At 44.6% G+C, this 23,952-nt stretch overlaps 1 protein-coding gene across 1 annotated transcript in view; it reads left to right on the forward strand.

Moving 5' to 3' along the window:
* LIMD1 (LIM domain containing 1) overlaps positions 1-23,366 on the forward strand; it is a 32,836-nt gene extending 9,470 nt beyond the window's left edge. Inside the window, exons 2-8 of the mRNA XM_036402832.2 lie at positions 1,515-1,616; positions 12,706-12,773; positions 13,754-13,816; positions 15,168-15,298; positions 16,440-16,491; positions 17,179-17,247; positions 18,207-23,366. Coding sequence (XP_036258725.1) covers positions 1,515-1,616; positions 12,706-12,773; positions 13,754-13,816; positions 15,168-15,298; positions 16,440-16,491; positions 17,179-17,247; positions 18,207-18,344 — 623 coding nt within the window. The 3' untranslated portion in view covers positions 18,345-23,366. The remainder of the gene's footprint in view (positions 1-1,514; positions 1,617-12,705; positions 12,774-13,753; positions 13,817-15,167; positions 15,299-16,439; positions 16,492-17,178; positions 17,248-18,206) is intronic.
* The last annotated feature ends 586 nt before the right edge of the window (positions 23,367-23,952 follow it).

The following is a 23,952-nucleotide window of genomic DNA, read 5'->3' on the forward strand; positions in this document are numbered from 1 at the left end:
CAGCCTTCTCTGCAGGTTTGTGTCAGTGTGGACTCTGGCTCTGAGTGCAGTGGGGCTTGGCACAGCACTAGGACAGTTTTCAGCGTGCTGGTTGGATGCACGCAGGCAGCTGCAGCACTGAGAGCCAGGTCTGCTCTGCAAAAACCTGGGAAAACCAAGTGTCTGCTTTTCAGCGGCCATGTGTGTGCTACTGCAAGGGACTCCTGAGTGGTTTTATCCCTGTAGTGTGGAATATGACCGCCAGGGCTACTGGCTGCAGGAAGAAATTCTTACTCACCCTGGCAGTGCAAGCCTGGTGCTGCCAGAATTGAGTTACTTTTCAGTGACAGACTTTTTCCCAGCTTTCTCCAGACTTTTTCAATTACTCTGGAGCTTGCAGTGCCCCAAAAGAAGTGAAATTTTGTTTACCATCCTTCACATAACTAAGGATCTCCAGCAAGATGATGTTGTTCCTCCTCCTGGGCCAGTAGGAGTGAGGTGTGACTCACAGTCCCTTGACCAGGGATTTTAAGAGCCAGGATTAATAGGTCTGGGTAATGGTGAAAGTTGAAGTCACATTAGAGTCACTGCAGACCAGAGACAGGAACACATAATCTGTTTTTCCTTCACACTGCCTCTTATTCATTTATTTGCTTAAACAGAGATTCAAGTTCCTCAGTTAGCGGTAGTTAAAGGGTGGTGCTGCTTTAAAAACAGCCTGTCACAATTGCAGGGCAATGCCTGAAGTGAGTAAAATGGCTTGATGTCCCATTTCCTTGTTAAGAGAGGTAGGTGTCAGGTAGTCTGGCTCTGTTTTATTGGGGAACCATTAGGGCCTTCAGCAGGAACAACTGGGAACTTAAATGGATGATTTAAAGGAGGTAAGTAAACAGCTGTGTTTTCCTCACATCAGTTGTGACCAACAAGCTTATCTTATACAATAATTGCCAGAAACTATTGTCTATGAAGAGCTCTGAGCACCCCTTACTGATACTCACTGCTTTTGTGAGGGTCCTTAAGGGTCCTTAAGCAGATTTAGATGTATATAAAGGTTGTCAGGAAGGATGGGGGAAGGAAGGAAGGAAGGATGGGGGAAGGAAGGAAGGAAGGAAGGAAGGAAGGAAGGAAGGAAGGAAGGAAGGAAGGAAGGAAGGAAGGAAGGAAGGAAGGAAGGAAGGAAGGAAGGAAGGAAGGAAGGAAGGAAGGAAGGAAGGAAGGAAGGAAGGAAGGAAGGAAGGAAGGAAGGAAGGAAGGAAGGAAGGAAGGAAGGAAGGAAGGAAGGAAGGAAGGAACTGTTCTTGTGCAGTTTAGTTTTTTGCAAAAGTCTTTCACTGTGGAGGTTTGATGACTGTCATGTCGTGTTAGCAGCACCTCTCAGGGCAGGTCACAGTGATGTCAGCTACGTGTTGTGGCTTCAGTGAACTGCATGGTCCTAAGCTGCTCAGCCACCATGACGAGCTAAATATGTTGTCACCCAACCAGTGTCCCCAGGCACCCTGTTGGGTCCCACGTGTGACCTCTCTTCTCTCCCCCAGGTACCTGCGTGAAGTGCAGCAAGGGCGTGTATGGAGCAAACCAAGCTTGCCAAGCCATGGGCAACCTCTACCATGACAGCTGCTTCACCTGTGGAGCCTGCAGTGAGTATCCCTGGCCTGGTCTGATCCCTGAGTATCCCTGGTGCCAGGCCCTGCAGCAAACTCTTCAGGTTTAACATTGTTCTGGTGTAAAGGGGGGAGAAAAGAAAGCAGTTAATAAACTATCTCCCAGCTGGAGTCTGCTGCAGCTCTGTGACTTGGTGGTGGTGGTGGTGGTGGTGCTTGCTCTTTGTTTTTGAGTGGATTGTTGCAAGGCATGTAGAAATGATATTTTGGATTGTGCTAGGCTTCTGCCTTCTGGTATGGGGGATGGTTGTTTTCATTCCTCTGTCTCTCAGTTATAGCCACATTTTCTTACAAGAGTGTTTTTTCAAAGTGGCAGTGAAAATGCCTTAGCTGGCATGTTTTTTGTCTCAGCAGGCTTTACTTTTCAGATGGAGCTGCTGCAGGGTAAATCCAGTGGCAGCGTTTTCGCTGTGTACATTATCTTTTACTTGCTAAAATCATTTTGTACCTCTGAAATTCCTCCAGTTAAAGCATGTAAGTGCATGAATGTTCCAGGTTACATATCCTGCTTGCTTTTTCTCCAGGGAGATGCAGCCAGGCCCTGAGATAAGGAGCATGTCTCTGCCAGCTTGGTTTATGGTTTTTCCAGGGAGGGAACTGGTTACTCTGCAAAGGTATCAGCCTGGGAGCAGTGATGATGAGCCCTATGAAATCTACCCAAGAAGCAGAGTTAATAGTTCAGCTGGCCCTGCTGAACTCCCTGTGGGGCACTTTGTCAGACCCACATCTGGAGGTGAGGTGTACAGCAATGTATGGATCCTCCTGAGCAGCTTTTCCAGGAGGAAAAATCCACCTTGGATTTTCCAGGAGGTTTGTGATGGAGCTGGAATGAAGAACTGGCCACTTGATTTTAAACTGTGGCTGTGTTTGTAAGACAGTGGTTTTTCTGTTTTGTTGTGTTTAACTCCAGCAGTAGTAGCGTATTTTTAGAAGTGTAGCTGTATATGTGGTGTCAGAAAAAATAATAATCTTCTGCTGCTTTTGTATATATGAGTTTGGTTTTCCCAGATGAGACTGAGGGTTTTTCCTCCTGAGTCGTATTTAGAGTTATAAACTCATCAGGACTGCATGTGTTTTATTTGGAGCTGTAAAGTTGGAATAAATATAGAAAGATGTGTGTGCTTTTTAATAATAGCTGAGCCTTGAACTATGCCTATTTCCCAGCTGTCCTACACCAGCTGCCCAGCCTCACCTATGTTTTTAGTAGAGTATTTCACCATCATCTGACCGAAAATAGGAAAACTGAAAAGAGAAACTGGTTTTTGCATGTAGTGGCAGTTTCCTAGAGGCTCAGAAGTCAGCTGCTCACTCTTCTGTCCTTTCTTAGACATTAATTTGAAATTAATTTGTCTTCTCCCATGGAGAGGTTTCCTGGCTGCAGCCAAGGCTTTGCTTCAGTTACCTCTCACCCTCTAGGGCGAGGCAGTCTCTGAACTGCCCTTGCACCCAAAGATCCTGTTAAAAATAATCCAGCAGCAGGTTTGAGCTGTCTTAAATTTCTAAAATTACTACCATGCAACTGGTGCTTTAGAAAGAAACACTTTTGATCCTCCTTTTAAAATGAATTTTACAATCTTTATTTGGAGACCAGTGCTGGAAAAGTAGTTGTGGTTGCAGAGGTATCCGTGGTTACGTCTGTTTGTTTGTCTGTGTTTGGTTAAAAATTAACTTAATCCCATTTCTAATGAGATGGGTTGGTGAGGGTTGAAAGAATAGTTATTTGCTGCTTATTTTAAAAGTCAACCCTTTCTAAACGTTTCCAGTGCAAGATGAAAAGGTGTAGATGTCAGGTGAGACTTAGAAAGATGGAAAGAAGCCAAGTTTAGCAAAATGAAGCCCATTTTCTCTCTTACCCAGGCTGTAACTGAGAAATGTGCTGACTAGATGTGCTGGGGCAAAGGGTTTCAAACTGAAAGTAAAATTAAAAAACAAGGCTAGTGAAAATTATGGGGAGGTGGGGAAAGAAAGGGGTGTGGGAGCAATAATGATATTTCCCTCCGTAGAAAAGACTGTATTAAAAACAAGATAGAAAAGGGGAATGCAAGTCATGGGCATATAAGTGAGAGCCTAATTCAGCTTGTTATATTTAGGAGAGTAGTCATGGAAGATAAAATTCTTCCCATTGTGGCAGTGGCCATACTAAAATGGAAACTGGAGGCAGTGGCAGCTGGCAGGATGGCATGGATGGATGGAGGGGAAGGTGTGTGGTGGCATGGGATTCCCAGCACTCCAAAAAGAGTGGTGCCACAGGGTAGTGGGTGTTTTCCCTCATGTGCACAGACCTCTACAAGCAGCAAGGTTTGCAAGAAACCCTTCAGTGCAGGGGGTGGTTTCCTGCACTGCCCCTGCTCGCTTGCTCCAGGGCTTTGTGGCCTTACCTGCCCTGGGCTGACTTTGAGCTCCATCAAACCTCTGCATTGTGGCTGCCTGGGGAGGTACAGGACATCCTGCGCTGCACTCAGGGAGGAAACCCACTCGAGAGGAATCCCACCTTTTGTAGCCCAAAGTAATCTCCCAGCCCCACAGACCATCAGTTGCTGTGGGGACAAAGGGCACACATGCTGTTGTTCATTCAAAGAGGACACGTGCCCCTCTGCAGGCTTTCTGTCACCTGTGTCACTGCAGGAAATGTGATGAGGCCATTTCTGTCTGCCAGAAAAATAAATACTTAATTGGTGTTGTCTTTCTAGTTGCAAAGCACATCTTGAGCAGCCTCTGTGGAAACTCTGGTTTCTAGTTGAAAAGTAAGTAGTGCTTTTAAGGTCAAGTGGAGTTCATCTTGGACACCATCCAGTACAAACTTGACTTTGAGAAGTCAAGGTTGCCCCTGATTTCAGTCCTAAAATTTCTTCTCTGGAGGAACACTGAATATCCTCCACTCCAATAAATAAAATATACAAAATTACCTATTAAGGTAAAGCGTATCGTCCTCCAGATATTTATAACCATTGTCCTGCTGTTTTCATTTGAGCAAGGATTTCTAATTTTGCTCCTAGCTGGATTTGTGTCCAAATGTGCATTGGTTTTCCCAACACAGAAAATCAGAGGATCCAAGGAGCAAGGGTTTAGGTGGGGGGGTGATACCCCATATAGTGCCAAATTTCCTTCACCCTCAGCTTCCCAATACATATGTTCAGAGATAAATTATAGAGCAGTTTGTTGAACAGGGCTGTGCATACACTACAGGGTTCAGTTGGCAGGAAAAAAATGTACTGTCTTATCTGAGCCAGTGGCATGTAATGCAGAAAATTTGGCTTAGAGGTCAAAACAACAGATTTAGAATTATTACTTTGGCAGAAATGTCTCGTTTATCTTCTTGTTTGTTACAGGGCAGAGGCACAAACAAGGCAGTCTTTTGCAGAGAGGGAGAGGAAAAAAGCTTCAAGCTCTTTCTGCAGGATTAGTAATAAATGATATTTGCTTTACAGGAGGGCTATGAAAGTAGGTTAAAAAAAAAAAAAGCCTCCAAACGCCTTGAGCTGTTTCCTGCAATCTCAAGGTGTCTGTTTCCGCCTTAGGGTTTGGGGGTTTTTTTGCAGCTTGTTGGGCAAAAAGTTGTAGCTATCAAATGGTTTGTTACACATTAACCATTTAATTAACTCACTAATTTATGCCGCCTCAGAGGTATAAAAAGATCAGTGTGTCTCCCGATGTTGATATTTACAATTTAGGTAGTAAAGAGACCTTACAAATTATATACTTTTAGCTAAACTGTATCACTCTAACCTTCTGTGTTAAGTTTTAGTGTTTTCTCTTGGATTCAGCCAGGCTTGTATCCAAATGCCACAGGTTGCCTGGAAAACAGACCTTTTTGCTCTGCTGGAAGTGTAGTTTAGAGCAGAAGAGTCTTGCACTTGAACCACTTGGTCCTCAAGAGGAAATCTGAAAGCTAAAAAAGTGCAAGGGAAATGTTGGAGATGGCTGGGAAGGAAATCAGTAAACGAGGAAGGAAGTCAGAAAGAAAGAACTGATTGCAAGGTGATTTGAAAGGAGTGTTTGATGTTGAACTACAACATGAGGGCCAAAGTGAGGACCAGATTTTGACTCCTTACTGCAAAGAGTTGGAAGCCTTGCATAGATTACAGAAAATGGTTGCATAGATTACAGAAAAAAAGGTTGGAAACCTTTACTAGATTGCAGAATTCAGTCTTTGACATGTCAATATCACTTCATTCCTTTATTTTTCTTTTCTATTTTTGCAAGCTCAGATTAATGTTGATGTCAGTGCAGGGGTTAACAGACTGCTGTTCCAGTGACAGACTTTGAAATCACACAGACTGGCTGCCTCTTGCCACCCTCTGGCTGTATATATTTTATATTTAATATTTCACAACATAGTTGTGTTTAGAGGTATCAAGGGTCATTTACTACACTAGGTAGCTAAGCTATCAAAGCAGATTTTTCTGCAAGCATAACTCTCTGCTTGGGCTAATTAATCTTGCTGCAGTGATTATGAAGCATGGCTACTTAGAGCAATGCAGCTCTTGGTGTCTTTGGGCTAATTATGTTGAATAAACATGTCCTCTATTGGTATTTAACTCCTAGAAAAAGAAGGCCATGGTTTTTATTGGCACAGTTAAATCACTTTACAAGCAGAAAGTCACCTTTTTCTGCCCATGTGACTTAATCCCAGACAGCAGGATAGTAAGCCTTGCCAAGTGGTTTCTCCAAGGCCACACGTATGTGTATGGTTGTCTTCAGATGCAGAAACTGCCATCTCTTCTGATGGAGGCAGAACTTAGTGCCTATAATTGGATAAAAACCCACCACACCAATCAACTTGAGAAATGTGCAAATCTTCCGAGTGGAGAGTGCAAAGCATTGCCAGTAATCTACCCTCAGCATCCCTTCAGTAAAATTATCATGCCAGAGTCTGCATAGTAAACAATATGATTTTTTAGCAAAAATAATGTCAGAAAAGATTCAGGTGTGCTTGGATTTACAGTTTAGGGGACAGGTAATTCATCAGTATATTTTTCTGCTTCAGTCTAAATGGCTGCTATGTTCTTGCTGAATTTTTGTCTTCAGTCTCAGCTCACTGGTGAAAAATCCTATTGTTTGTCACAAGAAGTGCTTCCTATAGATGAGAAAAGCCAGGACAGCTTTTACAGTAAGGTGACAGTACTTGTTCCTCTCCTGACCAGATTTCAGGGCAGTAGTGATATGAGGCCTGAACTGGAGGGGCTTTGGCATGGATCAGGTGTCCTCAGTAGATATCCTTGAGGGAAAGGTGCAGCTGTTCAGCTCCACAAGGGGATGGATGCAATCAGGGATTTATTTACCAGTGTAATAGTGGTTTCAGTCAATTGCAAGTGCTGGCTGAAAGTCTGAAATCATTAGGACAATGTGAGGAGGAAAAAAAGGTTGAAATCTTCTGTGGAATAAATTGCTAGTCTTTCTAGTCTTTCTATTTTATAATGTCGTCTTCAAAGTACTGTTTTCTGTAAAGAATGGGCATAGGATTAATTTGTGCTGTAAAGATTTTAGTGGCTTTCTTACAATGTTTTAATGATACTGTGACTAATTTTCTGAGTAGTGTCTCAATAAGTGATGAGGCCCTTTCCATAACCAGAGAAATTTAAAAATTACTTTCTCATGTCATTTCAATATGCAGTTAATTCATCGAGGTCACAGAGATTGCCTCCCCCTCCTTCCTCCTCTGAGGCTCTGTGTGTTTCAATGAGTCACTGGGTGACAGGGTGGGAGGCCAGCTCTTGACAGCCACCTGGTTTTGGTGCATTTTGGGGAGCTGGGCAGCCATCTCCAGAGTGATGCAGAGTGGCTGAGCACTGGGATTAAAACCAGTTCCTGAGCAGGGACTGTCTGGATCAAAAGTGCTGCTTTGATCCAAGGTGACTGTATTTTACCTCTGAATTTTGATACTTCTAGGGGTTTTCCCTAAAATGAAGAACTCATTAATATCTTCTTGCAGCAGTTTGCCTGATGGCAAAGGAGAGGTGTTGCTCAGTTGTGTGGGGTGCTGTGGTTTTGCAGTGTTTCTGGCTGGGGATCTATTTCCACCCTCACCTGTGGTTGTGTTGCTATTAGAGGCAGCTGACCTTTCTTACATGTGCTTGTTTTTGGCTTTCAGGCATCAGATCATTTCCTGAGAGTTTTGAAGAATAAAGCAACACTTTTTAATAGCAAAAAACAGCCACCAAGTCTTTTGCTTGAGCTTGTTTGGTTTTTCCCTACTTCCTCAAATGTATGGTGAGAGCACGGAGCATACAACTGTGTAGTTGAGAGAGACTGAACATCTTTTGTGGTAATGGAGTTACTGTGTCACAGCACAGTTTCTCTTGCAGATATCCTATCCTCCTGCCCATGGTTTCAGCAAGACTTTGGTCTGTCCTGGGCTACCTGCCATTTGCCTGATTTGGAGGATGTACAGCCATTGAAGTGACCCTTTCATGCAGGCTCAGTTCTAGGGCTGATTGGAAATATTGACGCTTCTTTGTCAGCCTGAGTACTGCATCCAGCTTTAATGGTGGCCAAGAGAAATGGGACAGATGTCAGAAATGAAGCAGAGCTGTCTGATGCCTGACCTTGTCTGCTGCACATGGTGGGACACCATGCTGCCTGTGAGCAGAGTGTCCACGTAGGGCTTCCAAAACACACGTGCACTGGCTGAATTTAACGTGCCATCAGTAATCACATATCTAAATTTATTTTACAGCTGTGGTACTTGAAAAAGCACTGGTTTTTGTAATGGCAGAGGCCCAGGGCTGTCAGTGTGGAAGGGACCCAGGAGAAGCTGCCAGTCAGCAGTGATTTTTGCCCGTCTGCTGTGCAGATACCACAGGGAGTTGTATGGTGCTTAGATAAGTGATAAGTGAAGTCTGCACACTGCCTCTCCAGCAATGCAGCAATCCTGCTTGTGTATCTCCATAGAGCCCTGGGATCCAGACATGGCCCTGTTCCATTGTATGCATTGACAAGCTATCTCTTGTCTTTGAACATGGGTTTGTGACCCCATTGTTTTTAATAAATAATGGAAAAGCAACTTCAAAAGAGAAAGTTAAGTCCAAATCCCCAGCAAGCAAATCATGCATCTCCCAGGATCCTCCTTGCCAGGGACATTTCAAGTCCCTGGTTAAACTCTCTCTGAGTGGTCTTCAAAAGGAGAGAGCCATCATTTGAGAAAATAGTAGACAAAAGCACTGGCATCCTGGGAGTGCAGCCTGATGGTATGCCTATTATCAGCTGCTAAGCAAAGTGTGTTTATTTTAGCACAAAGGCACTAGTGACTAAGCTTGAAATATTTTGAAATTGGTGCTGAAATGACCTCGAGGTCATCCTGAAGGTCCCACAGCTAAACAGACTAGACAGACATGTGAGGGATGAACAGTACATAAAAGCTCAGGGCTCAAACTTCCTGTCAAAAGATGAACAAGATACCTTGTAAAAAAGTGAAGACAGTACAGTTGAAATGCCAAAAAATTTTAATTGTCTGAATCTTTTCAGGTGTGAGATTAGCTAAATTCAGGGTGAAGCAAAAGTGCAATGCAGTCAGGAGCCAGCAGTATAAGACATGTAGTAAAACAATTGATCCTGAAAGCAGCAAACCACACCTTAAATATTCCTGGGTTTGTCAGAGGATATTTCATCATGATACATGTTGAAAGTAGGCAGTTATCAATATGTGATTCCTCACATGCCATTTAACTTCTCAATCCTTATTTTTGGTGAAAGTAAAACTGCATCTCCATGCTCAGATGAAACCTGTGCCAGCCTCTGCAGGCACAGTCAGAAGCATTGCTTGTGAGAGGGCCTGGTTTAGTTCAAGGCACTGTCCCATGGCAGGGAGCTCAGTGCGGGGACAGAAGTCACTGCCACCCTGCTCTGCGCTGTGGGGCAGTCCCAGTGCTGTTCCTTTTACTGCTGTGGCTGCAGCAAAAACATGCATTTCCTAGCTCCACTGGGACAGTCCCCAGCGCAGCCTCAGAAGCGAGCTTTTCCTGCATCTCACCTTCCCAATTGTATGATGAGAAAATGCTTCCTCATCTCAAAGAGACACTGGAGAAGTCCGTCCCAGAAGTGCACAGGGAGAAGTTGAGAGCAGCAGGGAAGACATGGGCTGTGTTTGCATGAACCACTCCCACAGTGGCTGCAGAAGCACCTGGTTACTCATGGGTTTTGCTGATTTCCTTTTACATTTCTGCCAGGAGCCTAAAGAAAGTAATGGAGAGCTAAAAATAGTTAAAATGCTTACCTCTTCCCTAACAAAAGTAATTAAATCGTCCCTGTCCTGCCTCAAAGTGCTCTTGGTGTCAGCAACTCTTCAGGGACTCACGTAATGCCAATGGCCAAATTATAAATCCTTTACAAAGGACTTATCCCTCTGCTGAATGAGCTTACAGCAGAAGCCCAGACATAGCATGCTGGCTGTGGCACCTTCACTGAAAGTCTGTTGCCATCAATCTTAACCTGCTAATGTCACCGTGTTAAAAATACACTGGCTGCAGAATGGCTGGTAAATGCTTTTTTTGTCACCATGGAAGAATGGCATTGTGGCAGTGATCCAAACCTCATCCCTTCTGTTGGAATGTCTGCTGCTCATGCACCAGGCCTTCATCCAAAGAAATGTTTCTCTTTGCATGGCCCCATGTGTATGTTTTTCCTCACCACTGTCAGCTTGTCTTTAAGGAGACACATTGCATGCAGGTGGAAAGTCACTTGGGCACCTGCCCGTTGCGCTGAACTGGAGCCCTTGCTACCATGTAATTTAAAACCAAAGTTAAATGGTTGTGCTTGTTTTTCATTTTTGGGAATGCCAAATCCCAGTGTTGGAGTGCCAAATCCCAGTGTTGCATTTCAATCAGTGGAAGATTTTCAGGAGTACTTCTTGCTGCATTAGGCTTGTTGTTAGCTTGCTTAGGACCACCCTTGACAAAGGTGATGGAAATCTCAGGTATTCCCATGCCTCTCCTGTCCCTCCTCAGAAACTGTGACTCTGGAGTAGCTGGTGAGCATGCCAGGCTTACCTGTGGACAGGCAGACACACAGGTGGGGTTATCATGCAAATACACCCCCTGGGTTATAAATCACAAAGATTACATGTACCAGATTAGATACTTTCTATTTTGAACTCTGGGTCCTGTTTCGGTTCCAGCAACCTTGGCAACAGAGGGCAGATGAGAACAATCAACAAACTTGGGACACTTTCAGGATGGTCAGAATTTCTTCCATGTCCTATCCAATGTCTGCATTGATGCAAGGATGGGCTGGTGCCCTGGGTCATCTCTGACCTTCAGGTTACATGGTTGTCCCTAGCAGGGATTTGAAGAGAATGGGGGACAGTGACCGTGATGGGGCCATGTGCTTTTGGCTTCTACACTGCTCCAGTAAACACAGAGCTGAGCAGTGCCCACAGTTTAACCACAAAGTTCCTGCACATGCAAAGAGGGGCTTGTTCCTTGAGAAAACACACTGCCTTGTCCTCCACCTGCCCTGCTGCCTGGGACTTGGACTGGGCACTAAGGGCTGCTGATGAAATGCTGGTCTGGCTCAATTCATTGGCAAAACTTTGGAGCTTCCCTGGAGCATCGTGATTTTGGTAGGTGCTCCACTGAGACAGTTCCCAGTGCAGCCTGGGGAAGTGAGCTTTTCCTGCATCTTGCCTTCCCAATTGTAGGATGAGAAGGTGCTTTCTTACCTCGAAGAGACACTGGGAGCAGTCCATCCCAAAAGTGGGCAGGGAGAAGCTGAGAGCAGCAGAGGAAGAAATTGGCAGCAGGAGTTGTTTCCCAGCCTGAGGGTGCCCTCTGGCGTATGCAGAAAACTGTAACACTTGTTTCTTGAAAACCCACTTGTTTCTTGGGTTTACTCGGCTTCCTCCTTTCCCTAAAGCCTTGCAGCCAGCGTGGTTCTTCACTGAAGGCTGCCAGGTAGGTGCATACCATAAGGTGACCCCCAGTCCAGTCCCATGTGATGTTCACATCTATACACCCAGCAGCTGACAATCACTTTTTTAATTATGCTGGCCACATCCAGCATGTCAAGCAGGAGGCTTCTGGGCCCCAGTGTCTCAGGCCCAATTTCCTTCCAGCAGTGCCTGGTAGGTGTCCAAAACCAGCCTGCAGCAGGTCCTGCTCCAGCTGTGCCCAGGCAGTGCTGGTCCCCCTGCCCCGGGCTCTGTCTCCTGGCACGCGCTTGGGGCTCCAGTGCAGAACCATTCCAGTGCCAGGCTTGCATTTCAAACCCTGGGCTCAGTAGGGAAACCAGGCTGCAAAGAGGTAGGAGCAGCTTTTTATAAACAAACAAAACCTAGCCCTTTTTTCTTGTGAGAAGTTTAGGAGTGGTGGCAGTGTGAGCAAACATTGCCGTGATCACATGGAACTGAAAGCAGGCGGTGAAAGGGAGGCATAAACATGAAAGCTGAAGTAAATACAAGTCCTCTCCATATGTAGAGTCCTTTCTTGGAAAAACATTGTCATCTCGTCTTGATTATGACATTTGGATTTTATTTTTTTTTAATAGTTTCAAAGCATTTTGTTGGCAGCTGCAGTAACAAATGTGCTGGTAGGTAGCAGAGAAGCTTGTTGAGTGCTCTGATGTTGCACTCCGCTGCGGCAGAGCGAGTGTTCAGGTATTGCAGTGCCTTGTCTGGCAGCTGCTGCTCATAACAAAGCAGTAATGTTGTGACATTTTGAGGAATTAAGTGTAGGTCACTCTCTGTATGCCCTTTCTTCTTTCCTCCTTGCTCCTTTCCTTGGGTGTTTTCCAGCATGAGTCAGTGCATCCTCCCTCGCTCTTCCCAGGGTTACAACACATGGTAATCTGCCAGGAGATGTTCCAGGCTTGCAAAGCTCCTACTTCCTACCCAAAGGTGGGACTTTTGTCCAGATCCACCAACTGGCATTCATCAGCAATCACCAGTGGAAGAGAATTTGGCATGCTGGAGTCTGGGAAGACCCATGTTGGGATTAGGTGCTCTCTTCCACCTGTGTGACATCTGTCCTTGGATGTCTTCATTGTTGTTTGCTTCTCAGCAGCCAGGTTTTGAACACATTTTCTCCTTGCTCTCTTCTGATCTTTTTCTTCTCTCTGTGTTTTTTTTCCTTAGGTCGAAAGCTGAGAGGAAAAGCCTTTTATTTTGTCAATGGAAAGGTGTTCTGTGAAGAAGATTTCCTGGTAAGCACTCAGTTGACTCTTGTGATGAGACCTAATGGATATCTTAATGGATATCTTTCTGTTGCCCTCAAAGGATTTTGTGTGAGTGTACCTAAGCATGAAGCAAACCCCCAGACCTTTTTTTTTATCTGCACCCCTCTCCTTGGCTGGTGCAGATAAAAATCCATATACCCTTCTTCCCCTGAGTCCTGGTAGATGAAGCCATCCTTGAGGCTTGAAAAAGTTGTATTTGCTTACTTATTGATGAATCCTAGTGGTTTCTGTCAGAGAGAGGTAGGGTCACCTTTGTTCTCCTCAGTATATTCTACATAGGATGAAAATTAAAGAATTAAATGCACCTAAAATATGTCATTTTCCAAGTGTGCATTTCCTTCATTCAGACAGATGATGTGCTGTGCCCAAGGTGCATGTCATGGACATGACAGACAGCCCCTTATCAATAGATCTCAGGAAAAACATCAAAAAAGTTGTAGTGGGCCAGACTTGATTGCTATCCTACCAGGGAGCTGGAACAATACCACTGACTTTATAGAACCTTCAACAGAATTATAACCATATAACCAAAGAAAAATTTGGCTTTCCAGGCCTATATATACAGATACTGCAACATAAGTATGTGATAAACACAAGTAGGTTCTTGTCTTGTAGATTCATGTGGTCAAATAAGCATGTAAATAAGTCTTATTAGTAACTGTCTCATTTGCATGTGCATTTATGATATTTATTTTTATACTTTAAATTAAAGTTAAATTTTCAACTTGGAAGTTACAGGAACTTGTACTCTTTCTAAACCTGAGCACTCAGAAACACATCCACACCTTTATATAACGAAAAAAGCACTGGAAAATTTCGTTTTTCTGTCTTAAGGAGCACAGAAAAAGGACCAATAACAAATATGCAAATAACACTCCACAGCACCCTGTTGTTTATGCTTGAGTGGCCTTGTGAAATTTTAAGTGAATTCTTTTCTGTCCTTGCAGTATTCTGGTTTCCAGCAGTCGGCTGACAGGTGTTTCATTTGTGGTCATTTGATAATGGACATGGTAAGTGATAATTGCTTCAGGAGAAAAAGCTCCCACAGCTTTTTACAAGAATGCATCAAAAGAAAAATATATTCATATCCAGCGCTGTCTGTTATCATCTGGTAGTTTGCCTAGTGCGAGCCTGGTATCAGAAGGAAATCCACTGAGCCTTTTGTTGATTTTTTCAAGGAAGTGAATCTGGCACCCCAGTGTACATCATGCGGAGACACTGCTCTGCCTATTTTCAGTGGGTGTTGAAAAGCAGAGCCTCGAGGTCTTTCATCCCTTTTTTGGACTTCTCTGGACAGTGTATTTGTAATCCAGTTGATGCTTCCTGCTCAGCAGTGTCGTGGCTCTGCAGTGCTCCCTTGCTGTGAGGCATCAGTGCAGCTCTCTCAGCCTCTCTTTCCTGCAGTCAAGCTGTGGCTTCCCATGTATTCTGCATTAAATCACTTTCTTGTTGTTTTTTGTGGGTACTGATACTCTGTGGAGCAGGTTTGACCCAAGGTGTGTGATCCAGACCTCAGTTTAGATGTGTGAAGCAGGATTAGCCTGCAGCAGGTACCATCCATTCCAGATGTGCATGGGGTGGGGAACACTCAGGGGGTCAGCATTCAGTTATAGGAAGTTCAGAGAGAGACTGGTATAGCTGGTGGTGTAAGACTACAGCTGAGGCAAAGGAATTAGAAATTTCTGGTTGACAGCATGCCTCCCAACATTTTCTAATGCTTATCATTAATTATCTTTGTTTGCCTGCTTACACTGGAAAGCATTACAATTGGAACTTCCTACTCAGAAGTCTGATCCTTCTACTGACGGACCATGGTATTCCAGGTAGTGAATTGCAGCTGTTGAGTTCAACACAGTCTGTGCTGTGTTTCCATAGTCTGTGCTAATTAGAAAGCCAGGCAAGGGAGTACAAAGCCCTTCAATATGTAAGGAATTATGAAAACCCAGCAATAATACTAGTTTCAACTTCTTGCAGAGAGTATAAAAGTGTATTTCCTTTGTTAGGCTGACACATCTTGCCTTGTGATCTTGCTAAGTATTCTCTACTTGTTGACTTCAGAAATTATTTTATTTCTTTTAAATTCTGTCACTTCTAGCCTTTGTCATGCTAAACACCTTGACTGAGTCTCTAAATTGTTTTCATACCCATGCTAATAATTAATATCCGTAGAGCCAGGTGCTTTGTATTGATTCCAGCTGCCCTTTCCATCCTTGTTAACTGATTTTTCAGATGAAATGGGGGAAAAAAGACACAGCCCTGCTGATGAGTATGCAGCATTATCTGGTGTAAAGCTGTGTGTTTGCTATTTTCACCTTTATTGGCTCTTCATGTGCATTTTTCCTTTCTCTTGCTCTGTTGCAGATCCTGCAGGCTCTAGGGAAATCATATCATCCGGGCTGCTTCCGATGCGTCATCTGCAACGAGTGTCTGGATGGTGTGCCGTTCACTGTAGACTCTGAAAACAAAATCTACTGTGTCAGGGATTACCACAAGTAAGGGCAAAATAAACAGCAGTGATCTTCCAAGCAGCAAGCCTCTAATTTAGCTTTTCAGCTAGTTAGGAGTGCAGATTGGTAAAATAGAGACAGGGTTAGAAGTTTTGAGGATGGGGCTAGATCCTAGAAATTCCTCCTCTCTCCTCTTATCCAGCTGTTGACTCTTGTGTAACTCTGATGAAGCTAAATAACCTCTGGGTTTCAGAGGTTCTCTGCCCCTTCTGCAAAGCAGAAAGAGTGAAAAATAGTGCTCCTGAAATGTTCAGTGATGTACAAAATTAGTCTGCTTTAAGGTAAGCCTGTGAATGCCTGTGGAAATCAATGTGATTTACTTTTTGAGTAGTTGAAGGGCTGAATTTGACTTTTAAAGTACTGCCACTGAATATGCAAAGCAAAACTTTTAGCCACTTCTAAATTAAACAACTGATAAATCCACTTTAAAAATCACTTCTTATTTAGACAGTAAAATAAAATGGCTGTGCTCTTGGCTGGTAGTTATGGTATTAGAGTTGCACATATTTTGTTTGTCCTTCTGGCTTGCTTTGGTCCTTGCTCCATTTTCTGATCAGGGAGGGTATTAAGTGTTGCTCAGGCAGCCCTTGGAACTCTTCTGTGTTGTGCCAAGACTAGAGTTGTTACAATCCTGTTGCCAAGATTAGTGCCCTCGTATGCCATCATTATTTGGAAATAATTAATATTTCCTTGCAATTTAATTTAATTAATTATTGTGTTATAAGGCCTTAAGAAGCTGTGCAGTCATGTGGTATTTTCTCAGAATTTTTCTGCCCAGAGGCTGCCACTTCTTTTAATGTACTTTTCTGGGGACAGTCTTGCTCAGTTCCTCCTCATTTTCTCTTCCAAATCTCTCAGTAGCAGCCAAGAATTTTATAGGGAAATTTTGTATTTTTTCTGGCACTAAAAGTGTAAGATACAAGGTCTCTTTTTTGCCTGATTGAGCAACGTGTGCCAAGCATTGCTTAAAATAAATGCTAAAATGAATTTATGATCTCAGGATGCAAAGCTTTCCTGTGGATAAGTAATTTACAGCTGCAACTTTTCATGTTATCACTGAGAAAATACAGACCTCTCTTTTTATGTTGATCCATAACTTGCCTTCAATTTTTCATTGCTCTTCCAGAGTTTTAGCTCCAAAGTGTGCAGCGTGTGGACTTCCCATTCTGCCCTCCGAGGTGAGAGCCTTTTATTCCATATCCCTTTGTGGGAGGAGTGTCAGGCCTTGCTCTCTTTCACACTTGACTATGTGTCAAAACAAATGTGCTTGTGGATGGGGAGAGATGGTTGCTTCCTCCAGAATGCAACCCTTTGGTCTAAGCTCATGCACTGTTCTTGAGATGTGACCCTTCTTTTGTTCACTGGTGAAGCTTATTCCTCCTCTGCCAGGCTGCTTTTTTCATCTCCTGCAGGATCATGCTGCTGCTAGTTTTGTGTTCAGGAGAATTTTCCTTTATGTCAATAGATGCTGGTGGTACTCATGAATGTCCTCTGTGTCCACTCTGGGACTAATACATTTTAATACTTGGAGATGAATCTTAGGCAAAAGTAATTTACAATGCTGAAAAGTGTGATCTATTGAAATTACAAAGTCATTTATTTGTGATTTCTGATAGATGTTACTGTTAAACAGAGAACATTTTTATACTTCTTGTATCACATTTTAGAGGATATCTGCAGTCAGTCAATGAGGAAGCTTTACTGTAAAAATAAATGCAAGTGGCAAGATTTATTTGTGGTCTCCAACCAGCTGCCCAAATGCATTTCCTCAACATTCATTTTGTTGCAGGAAGCAATCTACAGAGTGCATGTGTCTGATGCTGCTGTAATCCTTTGTAATTTCTGCTTTGCTCCAATGCTCACAGGGGTCTGATGAGACCATTCGGGTTGTGTCCATGGACAAGGATTACCATGTGGAATGTTATCACTGCGAGGTAGGTCAGCAGCTTTCTCAGGGAGTGGGCACTTCATAGTCATAACTGCCATTGTTTTTAAGATGGAAATAAATCTCCTGCTTTACAGCAGCAGTAGCTGAGCAATTCAAACCTTGCAGTGTGAGACCCTTTCTGTCAGTGACCGAGAAGTTTCCACATTGAGGACAAAAGTTTTTGCAGCAATGGGTTTCAGTTCTAATTTCATTTGCCATCTTTAAAGTTACAGGCAACAAGTTAATTGTTGCTTTTCAAAAGTGGCAGTTTGTTTGTTAATGCAGGAAACATGGTGACTTAGTAAGGTCTATTGCTGCCTTCCAGAAGCCTCCAGCTCCAGATCACATCAGTGTATCTGATTTCCAAGTCAGATTGCTGAAAAATGCTAAGGTGGTGACTGATCCTGTGGGGTGTAAGTTACCTTCACTCTCATGGGAAATGAATGTGTCTTTAAGAAAGGATATGGCTGCACAAGAAAAAATTCCAGGAGACGCTAGCTCTTAAAAACCATTTAGTCTGTGCAGGGCTTCTCAGAAAGCTGTCTTACTTCTTCATTGAGAATTAAAATATATAGTTGTTTTTTCTCACTGTGCTTATAATGCAGTGAAAAGAGGCCCTGACTCCACAATCTGATTTCCCATCAGTACAACTGTAATGTGAAGAGGTGAATCTTACCTGACAGTCTAAGGAGGCACAAGCATATTTCAAATACAGAGGGTTGCACTGTACCACAAGATAAAGCTTATTTAATAAAACTGCTTTAAGCAAATTTGTACAAGGCTGCCCATCAAAATGCCTGCATCAGATGCTTTTCTTCTTGTGGTACATGCTGGACCTATTGGGAAGAAGCTGTTGGCTGGGTATTGTCTGTCCTTGTCACAAAATGACTTTCCTAGAAGCCAGACTCCAGCTGACACTGGGAGATGAGCACAAGCTCTAATAATTTGCACGGCCTCTCTTTGCAGGACTGTGGGATGGAGCTGAACGACGAAGACGGGCATCGCTGCTACCCACTGGATGAACATTTGCTTTGTCACTCCTGTCACCTGAAGCACATAGAGAATGGCACAACCCCAGCAGCTGCCTACCAGCACCACTACTAGTCACTGTGGCCAGCATTGGAAAGCTGGGACAGAAGAGTTGTTACATGATCCCCCTCTCCCCACCTTCAGCTGATTTCCTGTGCATGTTTTTTGCCAGTCAGCAATGTTCCTGTCAAAGGATATGAGAGATTTTTGCTGGATTCACCAAGTTTGTACGCTTGTGAGTTTCAGCTGCATCAAACCACATCTACTTGACCAAGAATGTGGCACGTCACCTAAACTGATCAGTTTATTTTTACATGTCTTTTTCTGCTGCCTGGAGATTCCTCTGGGCTCATTTTGGAAGATTCTTCAGTGAAAGCACAATTTGCTCTCGTGCCTATGAACTCAGATCGTGCCATGCACAATTAAAAAGCCAGAGGCTGGCTTGCCTGCCTGTCTACTGGGGACATCCCGTCAGTCTACTGTTTCCTGAAAGCACATTTCACCAGGTTCTCTGAAGGACACCAACCTATTAGTACCAGCTTTTTAGACACTCTCTGTTTTTATTAATTCTTTAGGGAAACAAAAGAAAGGAGTCTATGCAAAATGGCACACTCAAACCTTTCAGTTAATTCCCTGAACTCCAGTATCAAGTCTGGCTGTAAGAGTACTAACTCTCCAAGCACAAACCAGGAAATGCTGTCTGGCAACTGAAGGCCAACATCCCATTTTAAACAGAACAAAAAACTGGAACAAGCTAGGCTAAGCTACTGCAATGACTTGGGGCCCAGGCTTGTGTGTCAGCATGACACACAGGGGCCAGTCTGCTGTGTCAGAGTCTGAATAGTGGATCATATTTGGAAAGGAAAGGTTGGGATGCTGAAAGTGTGGACATGGGGGAAATCCTCCCTCATTCTTGCTTGCAGAGCTCACTTTGGAAAAAAGCTCTCCATACATAGACAGTTGCCTGAGTTTTCCAGTTTGTCCTCACAGCTCAGCCCTCAGCCTGGCTATTCCTTTTCATGGTGTTTACCCAGCACAAAGCCATTTCATAGTGGTGCTTATTCAGAGTTTGGGGAATGAACTTGGGATTGTTATGAAGGCTTTGTCACGCAGGGATTTAGAGCCCAGCTCCACAACCCGAACTCAGATGAGTATGTTGGCAAAAACAGATTTGCTCCTATGAATAATAACAGCTTATCTGAGCAAGGGGTTAGAGAGCTTGGCCCTTACTTTCCGTTCTGCTGAGAAAGCAGGAAGGCAAATTGTTTCTTTTCTTGACCCTCCCACTCCCCCGCTCCCTTTTTTTTTCTGATAGGTGTGCCTGCAGTGCATGTTCTGTCCCTACCAAAGCTGTGCAGCCCCTCATGTACTGGTACTTTTGTTTAACAAAAAGTTCTTAATTTAAAGCCTCAGATGCAGTTGGGGTTAAATCCTCATGTGTCTGTGCTGAAGATGTAAATTTGGTTCTGACTGGCAAAGGATGGGATACCATTCTTAAAGAACTTTTCAGTGTGGAAACAACAATAAATTAGCTGAGCCGTGGCAGTGAGACTCCCAAAATGTTCCCATGCTGAAAAGCCATTACAGTTCAACCAAACCTCTTTTCCAATAGCAGGGATGTAGCTTGAACTTCACTTGATGTAGTCAGACAGCAACATGTACCCATCTGGAGCGGCACAGGTGTCAGGTAACAGCAAGTTGTCTGTCTCTGCCTGTGCTAGTGAATCATCTTCCCGTGGCTGAAATGTGAAACCTGCCCCAGCCTCAGAGCTTGGTGGGTCTGGCCCAGAGTTACATGGTGCCATCTGACCACCCAGCCCTCTGCCCCATCCAGCTGCAAGTGTCTCTCTCTGCCTGTTTCCACTGCTCTTCAGGATGGGAATGGCAGCTTGGGGCTGGAGGCTGGTCCTGCCTGGGAGCCATCCAGAGCTTTGGTGTAGCTTGGGACATGAATCCCTTCAGTGAGTAACTGAAAACTCAAGGGAGGGCACTTTAGCACTGTGAAATATATCTTCTGAGAGTTTTACCTATGATTTTAGAGGAGGTAAAATTGACCCCAAATATGTGAGCCCTCCTAGAGCCTTAAATTTAGCCTCCAAATGCTGGTTAGGAAAGGGATGGGAGCTGTAAGCAGTGCTGCATCCAAGCAGGATGGATCGAGGGCAGCAACAGCCAGGGCAGATCCCATAGTTCTCTCCCTGCAGTGCATCCCATCAGCTTGTGTCCTGCAGCACAGCTAGGCTGGAGCAGGGAGGGGGTGTTCCAGGTGTGACTGTGATCTCAGGACTGTCTGAAGGGACTGAGGTGGAAAACAACACCAGCTCACAATCCCTAGTAAATAATTCAAATAGTCCTGGGCAGGTGGTTCTGTGCCCTGGGCTGCTTTTGGCAGTGAAGGCAATGAGATACCAAAGGGTTTTTTTGAAGTGAGCTGGAAACACCAGCCTTGGTCATCTGTTGCTCCCTCTGAAAGACCAGCTGCTATGTAGTTCATGCTTTTGCTACCTCTTGATTTTTTAGATCAAGCCCTTGTGCACATTTTTTTGCCTTCATTTTGTAAAGATCTGAAAACACTAGTGGGACTGGTATTTCATTTTTAAACTGCAGTCTAAACTTCTGTCTCAGCCTTGGAGCCTTCCCCAAAACCTTAACATAAGCAGGAGAGAAAGGAGTGGGGAGAAGGATAATTTTCCTTCATGGAAAGCCTCAAGGGCAGCAGTTTGTGGCAAGATGTCTTGCAGGAGTCCTCTTTGCATCACCAGAGAGTTTGGCCTCTGCTCCCACACAGTGTCTTCTTACTCCTGTCAGCCATCCTGTATCCCTCAGCACTGGGGAAATGAAGGCTGCCCTACTTCCAGCTTTAAGGTCCCCTATAAATTATTAAATGCTAACACTCTCCGGTATTTACAAAGAGCTGGAAGTGACAGTGTGAAGCTCTTGAAAAAAGGAGCCTGTGAGCTTGTGGTTTTGAAGCTAAAGCATCTACTGCACTGCCCTGCACCCCTGTGTGTGCTAACTTGCACTGCTTCTGTCTCTGGGAGTTTGAATTCCTTTAAGCTCAGTATTATTTCTCCCAGGCTGTGAGTGTCTGAGTCCCTGTTGATTTTCCCCAGCTCTGCAGCTGCCTGACAGTGGGTCTGGCACAGGGGGAGGCAGGGGCATCCTGCACAGAGGGGAACCTTCTCCTCCTCCCGACCCTCCACCAGGCATCTGTGGAGCTGCAAGCCCTCCCTGCCTGCCTTCAGGCAGCTCCCCCAAAGGGAGAAATAGCTCTGGAGCTGGAGGTGTGACACTTTGTGTCCTCTTCAGAAGAATTTCAAAGAACATGTTAAATTCCACCTATCTCCTGGCTGATACACGTTGGGTTTTGCTGTTCACATGAATCTTGTTGCCTTTTAATTTATTAAGAAGCTATGAAAACGTGCTATGAGAAGTTAGTCCTGGTTCCTCCCCCAGCAAGTTCTGACTGGCTTTAAAGTAAGGGACCCTTGGAAGTCCCATTGTGCTGTTAATGAGTAACTCTCATGCAAATAGTTATTCAAGTGAATTCCCTGAAGCCTGCTTTCAGGAATCAGAGCTTAAAAGATTTTTTCATTCAGATCATGATGTTAAATTTCTATTGCTTAAAACACAGAAACTCATTTAAATAAGGATTTTTGCATAAGAGCCGGGGGAAAACCCCAGCTACAGAAGCAGCAGACATTTTTGTGTAATTTAAAGTGTAAGAAGCACCTGTGATCAAAGTGATTTGGGAAACTGCCCTGATGTTAAAACACAGGGAACAGCAGTTTCTAACACTCTGGTAAGGAGCATTTGAAAAGATCTGTGGCTCTTCAGTTTCTGAATTTCATTTGGGGGCTTTTAAAACATTTTCCCAGTCTTTCAAGATTTAAATGCTCTTTTTTTTTTTTTTTTGGTAGATCTTTTTACTACGAAGTGAATAGCTGCTTAGTCTGTAAATGATGGAGTTTATGGAGTTTCATCAGCAATCATGTGTGATGTGGCAGCCTTGAAAGGGGGAAACTGAGCTTCCAAGAACTGGCATGGGTCTGGCTGGCCGTTCCAAAGAAAGGATTATCTTTTTTTTGGAAAAAAAGAATCCCATGTGGGCTTTGACCACTTGCTATGTGCTCACTTTTGGGGTGGTGTGTGCAGCTGTGTCCATGCACATGATGTGTGGCACACCTGCCTTTCACACCTCTGTGCCCACGCCAAGTGCTTGTAGGAGCCTTTTAAGCAACTTTCTGTTCATGAATGTAACGCCAAGTTGACCCAGGCCTCATCACTGGGGAGTACCCCTGGAGTCAGTACCTGCAGGCAGGGAAGGTCCATGACCAGATACACTTCCCTTTCCCCCATCCTGTGAGTGCCACTGGGAGAAGCTGGGAAGGGCTTTGCATCTCTCATCATGGCACAGCATTTGTTCATTTTTCTTTTCCATTTCTGAGTCCTGCTGCTCACTGGCTGCAGTGGCTCTGGCTGTCCTCACTGGAGCTGACTGGGCAGACATCTTCCTGTCACGAGCCCAGAGAGAGCTTGGAACTGCTCTCCCACCCTTATCCTAAGAGAAGCAAAGCTTTCCTGAGCAATAAAAATCCTTACCCTGCTTTCTTCCAGGGCAGCCAGAAGTTGGTATGGCAATGCATCTGCAACCCACTCAGACATGGCAGGAGATGGGAAGAAACTGTCCCCACGTGCAAATCCATGGCAGAGAGTTGAGGCAGGGATGCCCTGTGGCCCTGGTGGAGGGATGACAGGGCTGCAGTTGCCAGCCCAGCCCTCCTCCCCACGCAGCAGGTCTGCGGAGCAGGGCCAGGCAGGGGACCCAGGCACACCCCCAGGCTCTGCCTTTCTGCATCCAGAAAGCAAATCCAGAGCCTGCATAACGATACTGAATGGTACTAGTTATTTTATGTTTCCTTCAAAGCTCGGCTCCAGGAGAGAGTATTTTAAGATTTGTGCTGGTGTAACTAACCTTAGCCTCCTGTGGACACAGCCCTCTTTTCTTCTGTGCTATTAAGTATTTATAAAGAATGGAGACTGGTAGCCACTGGCCTGTTGTGATTTCAGTGATTAAAGACAGTATCTTGAGCAACACTCAGAGTCATGTCTTTCCTAAACTTACAATGACTGTCATTGCCCAGAGTCCATAGTGGGGGCAGTTATGCTGTGGAATGATGGTTTCCCAACCTCTTCCTTACTCCTGTCCTCCCACCTCAGTGGCTGAGGGTGGAGAGAACCACCTCAGTGGGGTTCACTGGGAATTTCCAGTCCTTTGCAGGCTGCTGGTATTTACTGCAGCTCCCTTGGAGGCTGTCCTGCTTTGGCATCCTTCTGGGGAGGCCCAGGTCCTAGGCTGAGGGTGTGGGGAGGGATGTGCTGCATGTGGGAGCAGGCTCTGACCCCAGCATGGGAGTCTCCTTTGCAGCATTGGTGGGCATGGGTTCCTTGAGGGTTTTGGGTAGTGTTCCCATGTTCCCATGGTGCCCCTGCTATCGGCTACCAGATGCCTCAGACCCAAAGACTGGATGTTGGCCAAGCAGCACCACAGCAGCTTGGAGGTGTCAGCTAAAATGAAGCAAATACATAGGAATAGCTAATTATAGTTCCCCGTCCTTGCGGCAAGAAGCTGCCCAAACCTGGGGCATGACACCCAGAGAGCTAGATCCAGTGGGCCAGGAGG

Source organism: Molothrus ater, chromosome 1, assembly GCF_012460135.2.
Source record: "Molothrus ater isolate BHLD 08-10-18 breed brown headed cowbird chromosome 1, BPBGC_Mater_1.1, whole genome shotgun sequence".
NCBI classification, from domain to species: Eukaryota; Metazoa; Chordata; class Aves; order Passeriformes; family Icteridae; genus Molothrus; species Molothrus ater.